The sequence below is a fragment of the Xiphophorus hellerii genome, chromosome 1, assembly GCF_003331165.1.
Source record: "Xiphophorus hellerii strain 12219 chromosome 1, Xiphophorus_hellerii-4.1, whole genome shotgun sequence".
In the NCBI taxonomy this organism is placed as follows: Eukaryota; Metazoa; Chordata; class Actinopteri; order Cyprinodontiformes; family Poeciliidae; genus Xiphophorus; species Xiphophorus hellerii.
In genome coordinates, this window is record NC_045672.1 from 14,357,251 (window position 1) to 14,367,569 (window position 10,319).

Sequence of the window (10,319 nt, forward strand, 5' to 3'; positions counted from 1 at the left end):
TAGATGTAAATCACTACAAAATAATGAATGAAAAGTTAAAATAGCTAAAAATCACTTGAAAATTGTTTAAGTACTTTACTCTAATCTTCACCAGTACATAATTTAAACTGTTAGTGTGATTCTGTATATCACAGGTGTCAAACTATGACATAGGGCAGGCAACTTTTAGATGTGCCGCTGCTGAGTAGAGCGGCACATCTGAACAGAATAATTAGGTCACTAGTAAGGCTCTAGAGAACTTATCTACACAAGAAGGAGGTAATTAAGCTATTTCATTCCAGTGTTTTGTACTCGTGGCACATCTAAAAACTGCAGGACAGTGGCCCTTGAGGACTGGAGTTTGACACCTCTGCTCTAAATAGATCATGACCAGAGCTTGGTACTTAGTTAAATTTATCTGAGTTGTTTATAATTTATACATTTATAATTAACTGTTTCATTGTAAATGGTAATGAAGGAACTATAATAATAATAATAATAATAATAATAATAATAATAATACGTTTGAGAGATAAAACTTAGTATTTTTAATAATTTGGTAATTTACATTTTCATTTTCTTTAACATAACATTTCAAAATAAATCTAATAAATTAATTATTTAATGTATTGTGACACCTTTGGTCCTTAGTTGTTGTTTTTTTTTTGTCCCATTGTATCCTATATGTGAATGGAGAATTCACAGCAAATTAACAAACAGTGAACACCAAATAATATCCATGCCAGGTATCAATATGTCACTACTACAAAATAACAATGCATATTGGTTGCAGTAAAATTTTAATTTAAAGGCACCTAATGATTCGTAAGTGTAGCACCATCCAGTGGTAGGTAGGGGTACTGCACGTTTATACGTCCCCTGTAGTCATGTGTCACGCAGCTGCGCACCTCCTCCCAGCTGCCGTTGTTTCATTTGCGCCATTTTGTCCGCTCACTTTGTTGATTGGGTTTTAGCGAGCTGTACTGGAGCCAATCAGAGGGAAACCGGACAGTGAAGATACGGTAAGGGAGCCACGATTGAAGGCATTGGTAGTTGTCAGCACGGATTGGTTTGTCATGGACCAACCAAATTACTAACCCTGCTTAATGCAAGAAAAAAATTTAATTTGAGAGTAATTTTGACCGCTGTGTCCGAGGACTTGTTTAGCCACAAAGACCTTCGTCTTCTCGTTCGGTGTTAGGCTACTGGGGGAAAAACATGAGCTCCCTGCTGCACTAATGTTAGCCTTTGTGCTAAAAGGAGTGTTAAACAAAGCGGCATTTCCCAATGAAGCCGTAAACTCATCAGCGGATGAGTATGCCAGCTAATGTTTAGTTACAATTTGAAACAAGAAGCAAAACGCCCGACTTTCCACTTGAAGATAGCGAGCATCCATTTTGTGCTTTCTAGAATTTACCACAGCTAGCTCTCAAAGCCTTGTTAGCCCCATATTATTACAACAGTGAATAAAACGCGGATAAATATCGCCCTTCTTGTTCTCCTATGTTATCCCAGATATCAAAATTGTGTTTTAAGATACATTGTTGAATTTATTTAAGATAAGTAGGCGTTGCGTGTTTAAAATTAAAGCAACCAAACACGGCAGAAATAAAAAGATAAAAGAACGACTTTTTTTTTTACGAGATAATAATCAGCAAAAACAGTCATGTTTGATTGATACAATGTCTGCTTGAAATATGTATTTTTAAAATATGTGAATGTATTAATGACTGTATAACTGTACATGTCTTTGTCTCAGGAGGATTGATCATATTAAAGCATGGAGCAGTACACCACTGCCACCACTACAACAGGGGAGCAGATTGTTGTGCAGACTGCTAATGGACAGATCCAGCAGCAGGTGAGACCACACTTTCAGCAGTTTCTTTAACAGTGCTTTATTTTTTTTAACCAGATTTTATTTTCTAAAGCAGCCAGATAAAAGGAGCCCTAAAGGAAGTCACATTTATTGTTTTGATATTTACCAACAAGCCCAAGGTTACTTCAACCAATGCCACATTTTAAGTGAATATGTTTTCTCTTTTGTTTTCTGGCAAGAAATAATGTAAGCACATAACAAAGAGTAGGAAAACATAAAATTTTTCAAAGCCTATTGATTTATGATGGTCTAAATTTGATTTGATTTTGTTTTTTTTGTAAAACAGGTTTTTTGTTTGCCCTGCATCTTTCTATTCCTCAGCCATTTTGTTCTTTATTATTCACCAATGCCAATTTTTCAAAAAAGCTAACCTGAATATAATGATTTCAAATAAATAAAACAATCCTTTTTGAAAATATAATTTTCAGCATATGCCTAAAATATATCTTTTAATATTTTACTTTGTAAAAATACACTTCTTTAAGGTTTGCACAATATCAGAAATTATTTTTGATCCTGTTGCTCAAAATGGTGATGACATAACTTAATTAATCCACATTTTCTGACTCTTTTCTGCCTTTACCATCTCTCAATGTCTTCACTTTTCTCAAAAAGCTTTAGTATTAGACTGGAATCTATCCAATAAACTGATTATTTTGTTACACACAGTGATGTTGTAATTACTACTGCAATTTGACATGCTATGCAGTTCTAATTTCAGTTTTTAATGCCATGTTTTTACATATTCATGTATAAATATGGCATTATTTATACATGAATATAAATAATGCCATATAACTATTCAGTAATAGTTATCGTCCGTTATCTTGATACAACGATCAAATTGTTCTTATCTGGATTCTGGGTCAGTTTGATTCGTCTGTTAATTCGTCATTCCATTTAATTCCTATGTGTCACTGGTTTGTTTCTTGTCACTTCCATTTTGGACCACTGCGTTTAACCGATGCCTGTTGGTTGTTGAATATTTCTGGATATTTTATATTATACAATCACTAGAACCACTGACTAGTTCTATTTTGGTTGGAAAATGACCAATGATGCAAGCAGGAGTGACACCCTGCTTTATAAACAATTCGTCAGTCACAGAATCACATTTCCTTACTGTATACAAACATTGGTTGTCATAGTGGGAACAAAATGTTCCCAAAGCCTTGTGAACTGGTGTAGTACATGGTAGGCTGTTCCTTGTTGTAAAAGTGACCAAAACTTTGTCATGATTTTCATTTATATTTAGTTGATTATTACAAAATATATATTTTTTTTATGTCTATGGCTTGGTTACAAAAGCCATCTTTTATAAATGTTGTAATGTGGAACTTAGTTGTTTTGTCCCATTAACCTAATCTTCTTTACTGATTTATTTTTGATCACTTTAACTGTTTTTGATGACTATCTTTTTAAAACAATGTAGCTTTGTTTTTCTATAGATTCTGTAGACCTTTACCTTTATCAAGTTACCTAATCCACTTGTGTCCTGAAGTGACCAGTTTGAGTCAGATATGAGTCACTGGTACCTGATTTCTACAGGATCCTCTCAGAGCTGGTGGATACAATGTGGATGATTTTTGGAAGACATTGTACCAAAAACTATCCAGTCTGCGGAAAAATACTCAGGCGGCTTGAGAGCTTTTTCTCAAAACAATAATTAAAATATAAAGCCACAAGGCTCGAGATAATGCGGACAAAGCGTCTTGTCGTCCTTGATTGTGCTTTAATTATTTCCATCCAGAAGACAAAGATCACTGAAGTATCAGTCGGCAAAGGTATGAGTAATTTTGGTCTTTACCGTACTTGTCTGAGAGTGTAACGTCCCGCCTTGCCTGCAGACACAAGGCACAGTGACGGCTGTGCAGCTGCAAGCAGAGGCGCCAGGCCAGCAGGTGCAGACACTCCAGGTAGTGGTGTCACAGCCGCCCTGTCACTGCAGTAACTCTTTAATAAGTGACCAGTTTGCATGCCGTACCTAGGGCTGTTCTCATGACCTGTTTGTGGCGTTTGAACCATCGTCTTTCTCCCCCCTGCCTCCAGCATTTCCTGCAACTACCTGTACTGCATGTTCCTCAGCACAGTGTGTTGTGTTTGCCAGCCTGCAGTGTGTGCGGCTGTCCTCCAATGGCTGTGAAAGAAAAAATAACAACAAACAAACAGAAAACAGGTCACTGTGTTTTGTCTAAGTTGTGTTTTCTCTGCTTTAAAGAAGAAAAAAAACAAGTTCAAAACGTTCTTGTTTTTTTAGATGTACCGTTGGAAGCATGAGTAATGTGAACTTTATGGAGTTCAGCATTGAAAAGGATGCATCCACTGTCACTGCTGTCAGCTGCATCTCATTCATAGCTGTGATGATGATGTTGTCTCTGTAATGTTCTTTTTTGCATTATAACAACTGATGAATTCTCTCAGGCTTTTTCCTTTGGGACTTATTTTCTTCCACAAGATGCATTTTATGCAAATTAAGAGTTTATAAGTTCATCCTTATCAGTCACACACATCTTATCTTACACTTGTACATTCAGGAGACAAAACTTCACAGTGATACATTTTCAGTTTTCTCCAAAGTTTTGTGTAACTGAGGTGTATTTTACTTGCATGCAGCCCTTCATGTCCCATGTGGGCGCTGACGGGTCACACCGCATCAGGGCCACTTTAATAGCTTTGTATTCCTCTCTGCAGGTTCAGGGGCAGCCCCTAATGGTACAGGTGAGCGGCGGACAACTCATCACATCGTCAGGCCAGCCCATTATGGTGCAAGCCATGTCAGGGAGTCAAGGTCAGACCATAATGCAGGTTCCTGTGTCTGGAGCTCAAGGTCTGCAGCAGGTAAAAGACAAGTGTCCATGAAGATCTGTGATTAAATTTAACAATCGGAGAATGTAATGTCACATGTTGCCCATGTTTATAGCGATGAGACCATTTTTGTCTTGGTTTATTATGGTATTGATGATCCATTAAGACACATTTAATTGTCTCCTTAGATCCAACTGGTGCAGCCTGGTCAGATACAGCTTCAAGGTGGTCAGACTCTGCAGCTCCAGGGCCAGCAGGGTCAGCCTCAACAAATCATCATCCAGCAGCCCCAGACGGCTATCACTGCTGGACAGAACCAGGTCATTCATTTTGACAGACTTCAGCGTCATTGACCTTCTGTTGTACCACAGAAGACAGAAACTAGCAGTCTCTGCTTTCTGGTTTTGCTCCTGCAGAAACGGAAAGTGACAATAACGGTTGGATTTTTGATTATAAGCCATTTTTAATCCAGCTGCTAACATTTCTAACTCTTCACTTACTCTGGCATGTCAGTAAATGGACTTTACTCAATAGAAACATCATGACAGGACATTTTAGCTGTTCTGGTCGTGTAAACCGTTAAAATCTTTACGCATCACTGGTAACCTGCCCTGGAGTATTCACAAATATGACTTATCCTTTAAAAATACATTTCAGTTACTAAACTGCTAGATAATTCCCTCCAAAGGGTAAATATGAGTACAGGAAGTCTATGTTTTCTAATATCTCTTCTTTATGCTGTAAATCAGAGCCAGCAGATCAGCGTACAGGGTCAACAGGTGGCACAGACAGCTGACGGGCAGACCATCGTCTACCAGCCCGTCAACGCAGATGGCTCTGTTCTACAGCAGGGTACAATTATTTCTTCTTTTTTTGTTGTTGTGTGCAAACTTCATAATCATATTTATTTATTTTTAGCTGTGAGTCTCAACAATGTCTGTGCTAATTATTTCTCTCCAGGAATGATCACAATCCCCGCTGCCAGCTTGGCAGGTGCTCAGATAGTGCAAGCAACAGGGGGCGCTAACACAAACACTACCAACAGCGGCCAAGGCACTGTGACCGTCACCCTGCCTGTCTCCGGCAACATGGTCAATGCAGGTGGAATGGTCATGGTAAGACCCTGTGCAGAGGTACTCAGCATCTTTATTTTTTTTTTCCTGTCTTTTTACATCTAGACTGACACAGGGGTGCAGAGTTTGGGGAAACGAGCACCAACAGTAGCCAATCTCTGGTTTTGTCACAGAGGTCGTTGGGATCATTTCAGTGTTGTCTGAATATGTTAAGTTATACACTCATGAGTCATCACACCTGCTATGTGTTTCCTTTATGTAAAGACCTCTAGCATTTTCACAATTAATGTTCATAAGACTAATAGATTTTAATCAATTTTAATTTGACATAGTCCACCTTTTGGGACTTTTGTTGGTTTGCAGAATCATTTGATTGACTCTGTGAAAGCAGCAATCAGGTCTGAATCTCCCCTCTGTTAAAACTAAGTACTTAAAATGAAAACTTCTGTTTAGTTGCAAAAGGTGTGATGGCTGTGAAGTGTTGTATGGAAACGTGCCATGACTGATTTCTACATCTGCATATTTTTAAGTTTAAGTTTTTAACATGGTAAAGGTTTTTGAGTACTTTGTTCATGTTTCTTTTCCTTCGTTTACCAGATGGTGCCGGGTGGAGGCGGCGTTCCCACCATGCAGCGTATCCCCCTCCCGGGAGCTGAAATGCTGGAGGAAGAGCCTCTGTACGTCAACGCCAAACAATATCATCGTATTCTGAAGCGAAGGCAAGCCCGGGCCAAACTGGAGGCTGAGGGCAAGATCCCCAAGGAGAGGAGGGTATGCAGTGCTTTGTTTCTCTTAGAGAAAAACTACAATAAACTTCCTTTACTGATGGTGGTCAATAAGGCTCTTGAATAAGCTGTCTATCTAGTAACTTGTACTTGTGTGAAAATGTCTCAAATATTTAACCTGCAGTGGAAAAAAGTGGACCTGTTTTTGAACTGTACTAATTTATTTTGGCAACAGTTTCCGTCTTGGTTTGTTTTTCCCATCCCCAGCCGGGACGGTTGGAAGTTGTTGCAGTATGACAAAATTAGTAAAAAATACCACAGTTTCACAGTGTAGTAGCAATGTTTAGGTAGTGTTATGTCTGTTCAAGTGTATCAGAGGGAAAGTGTAATGTTGCCATAGGACTGCGTGTATGGGTGTTCATATTGTCTATGTAGGACCTTTTTTGGTATAATCACTTGTCTTCTGAAGTCCAACAGGCCTTATAGGGAGCTGATCTTAATACATTGGACCCGTATTTATAGGCATAGGGGTTAGAGGTATGGGGCCAATTAACTTGAGAAATTGCCATTTATTCTTAATATAAAAATAAACTTGCAGCATGTGTGGGTTTTTCTCTTTTTCCTTCAAAACAAATAAACACAAACTATAAAACTTTATTATGAACATAGTAAGAAGCTTGCTGTTTGTACATCATGGAAAAAAGTAAAGAAAACTTCTGGTATGGGGTATGACCTTCTATAATCTAGTAGTAATACAGAAGGGAATAAATTAATGAATTAAAATTTTTCAATGGACCAATAGTTTTTGGTCCATTGAAATAGATTTATTAAAATTTATTTCCTTGTCTCCTACAGAAATATCTACACGAGTCTCGTCACCGTCATGCTATGCAGCGTAAGCGTGGAGACGGAGGGCGGTTCTTTTCCCCTAAAGAAAAGGAGGAGGCGGCTTTAGGCCTATCGCAAGTAAGAAGTTATGATGGGGGGGAAAAGACAAGCTCCAAAGTTGCAACTTGTCTGTCATACATTTTTAAGCTTTCATAATGGATGAGTAACTTTATATTTAAGATGCAAGCATGTTCCTAGGCATGTGTGAAAACTCTTGGAAATCATGGAATTCTATTTTGTACTTTTCCAAGTCTGGATAAGTACGGAGAGACAAAAACTGAGCATGAAAAAATGCAATTACAGCAATTTATTTCTTATTTTATCATTTAAAAGATAAGCTTCAGAATTTTTACAAAGAGCTTCTTACATTGACCTTTAATAACATTCCTACTGATTGTCTGTTTAAAGATAGAAACAGAACCCATGATTAAGCCATGCTTTTCCAAAACACAATTGTAAAAGATTCATTTCATTAATATTTTATTGATGTTTTTTTTTTCTCTTCCCTGTGAAGTACAAGGTTTAAAAGTAAACCTGATGGTTTTAAAGATTTTGCAATTGTGTCTTGTTTAGCAAAGCGCTAACATTTGGGTGAATTTTACAGATATAACAAGAGAAATCTGACGTTGTTATTTCCTGTATTTAATGCATGTGTTCTGGTTTTGTCGACATGTTAGAATAGTGCTTATCTAATTACGAAGGGAAGTAGTGCTTTACCACATTGCCAAATCCAACATCAGCATAGTTTTGCAGTCGAGTTCTTCCTCATATGCACAGTTCCAAAAAAAGACAATGTGCAATTGTGTTTAGACCTACAACTGATTATCTACATATTGGACTTATCTCCATACTTGTATGACATTTTCTTGAATATGTTCATGTAAACATCCGTACCACACACGTACGTACAAACAAAAAAAGAATTTGTCAGCAGAAGTATGAAATGAAGACATTTAAAATTAGCAGGAAGCCTTGTTAAAACTTCTCGTAATAAATGGTTGCTCTTTTCGCAGCAGGAAATTGCCCCGGCAGCAACAGATGAGACAGTGACTCAGATGATCAGAGTGTCCTAGCGTTTTCCCTGACATCATGACCTGCCTGTGACTCTTCAACCCAGCTAACCATCCGGCCCACTCTTCTGTAATCCTCAACACACCCAGCAGTGCTTTCACTGTGGGGTTTTCTTTTCTCTCTCAACTTCTTGACTGGTCTTCCAGGGAGCTGGCTGTGCCACAGCTGAGCCAGAAGGCGTCTCTGGTCTTCTTCATTAAAATGGAGGATGTTATCATGTTGGCTGAGCCCAGTTTCGTTGTATTTTTCTGTTTTAAGGTTCTTTTTTTTTTTTTGTCAACTCATCACACAGAGGAGAAAAAAAGACAGTCACACTCAGACTCTGGTCTGTTGACAATTTGTTGATCTGTCTCCAGTTGACTTTTTTTTTGTAATGGTACCATTTTATTTTTTTTTGTTTTCTGACACATTTGTTACTTTATGCTACCCTGCTGTTTTGTATCATTGATTCCTCCTTTACATAAAAATGTAATTATTTAAATCCATGTACTTTTTGGACTAGCCTAATGGCTGCATAGTACATGGTGCTCCAGAGATGTGATAGTAATGTGAAGACATTGTATAGAAGGATGCATTTTATACAATTTATAGTTGGACTTTGTGTTTTGCTGGGGAAAAAAAAAGCAATTCTTTGTAATACACACTTCATTCATGTATAGTTGAGAACTTTTCATCTGTAAGTCCACTTAGGTGTTTTTTTTTTTTGTAGATAGAGATTTTTATCCATCAGCATCTGTCAATGTTAATATTTTTTTTACAATTGTGAAAAGGACATTGTCTTCATGTTGTCTTCAAAAACATGTCAATTAAAATTTTATTAAGAAATGAGATATTTTGTTTCATTACTTAAGAACTAATTAGGAAAGCCCCCGGAGTCTTAACTGGGGCAGACTTTTTTTTCATTTTTTTTTAGTTGAACCAAATACAGTGCCTTGTAAAAGTGTTCATAATCCTGAACCTTTGTGATGTTACGACCACAAACTTTTTAATGTGTTTTATTGGAATATTATGTGATGCCACACAATGGCATGTACATATAATGTAGAATCAAATAGACATGCTTTCAACTTTTTCTTAAAAAACTGAATGCATTGCCTGCAATTTATAATCAAGGTGTAAATCTGCTTCAGATACCTTCACTTGTGAATCTGCACGTCAGTCTCTAGCTTTTGCCGCCTCTAGTAGTTTTTCTTTTTTGTGTGCAGTATTTGGCTCCATTTATATTCCATCTCCTGTGACCAGCTTCCCTGTCCAGCATACACACAGCATGATGCTGCCACTACTGTGTTTGGAGCCCCAGGGCTCGTGATAATTGGAAGTGGCAATTAGTTTCACTGGATTTTATAAATGATTATCAAAGAAAAGGGTAGTTAAGACAAAAACTTTCAGAAATTTTATTAAGTAAGAAAAATAAAGGAAAGTCATGCACTTTTTTTCCACTTTACAAATTCATGCTAACTTTTGACAGTCCATTCATGTCAAGAAAATACACTGAGGTCCAAAATCTTCACCTGCAAAACAGCAGTAACTTGCAAATAAATGTGAGATGGAAAATAATGTTATCATGAATTGTAATAGTAGGAGTTTATTTTCACCTGGTTGTGTAATGGATTTACATTGTTCCCTTCTTTCCCAGACATTTGTGACCCCAAAGTCTTTTGGCCTTAATGCATTTTTTTTGGTAAAACTTTCGGCCTCTGCAGAAAGTTTTCAAAGGGATGTACGATGGGGGGAACTTATAATCCTGGAATGGCACACTATGATCCAGGTTTTCTTTTGTTTGATTAGGATGTTGTCCTATAAGGTGGAGGGAAACCCCTAGGGGTGCTTAATTTGGAGCTTCACCTAAGGTCTTAAGGCACAAAACAATGCTCTTTATATTTTATTTTATTTTATAAA

General features: G+C 37.4%; 1 protein-coding gene across 6 annotated transcripts; it reads left to right on the forward strand.

Moving 5' to 3' along the window:
• The first annotated feature begins 879 nt into the window (after positions 1-879).
• Positions 880-9,248, forward strand: nfyal (nuclear transcription factor Y, alpha, like). Of its 6 annotated transcripts, none has more exons than XM_032573061.1 (10): positions 880-1,001; positions 1,739-1,840; positions 3,706-3,777; positions 4,550-4,696; positions 4,852-4,983; positions 5,413-5,515; positions 5,624-5,796; positions 6,334-6,507; positions 7,317-7,427; positions 8,363-9,248. In XM_032573061.1, the coding sequence occupies exons 2-10, from the start codon at positions 1,760-1,762 to the stop codon at positions 8,420-8,422; spliced, it is 1,053 nt and encodes a 350-aa protein (XP_032428952.1). In that variant the 5' UTR covers positions 880-1,001; positions 1,739-1,759; the 3' UTR covers positions 8,423-9,248. The 6 variants fall into 6 exon arrangements, with proteins under 6 accessions (XP_032428952.1, XP_032428965.1, XP_032428972.1 ...); XM_032573074.1 differs by having other exon boundaries at positions 8,366-9,248; XM_032573081.1 differs by having other exon boundaries at positions 5,624-5,778.
• The last annotated feature ends 1,071 nt before the right edge of the window (positions 9,249-10,319 follow it).

Bases quoted from the DNA above. Each gene is read 5' to 3' on its own strand.
- nfyal (XM_032573061.1), top strand. From the start codon at position 1,760: ATGGAGCAGTACACCACTGCCACCACTACAACAGGGGAGCAGATTGTT. The intron at 3,778-4,549 runs GTGGTGTCACAG...TCCTCTCTGCAG, and splicing joins AGGTGCAGACACTCCAGGTA to GTTCAGGGGCAGCCCCTAAT. The intron at 4,984-5,412 runs GTCATTCATTTT...GCTGTAAATCAG, and splicing joins TCACTGCTGGACAGAACCAG to AGCCAGCAGATCAGCGTACA.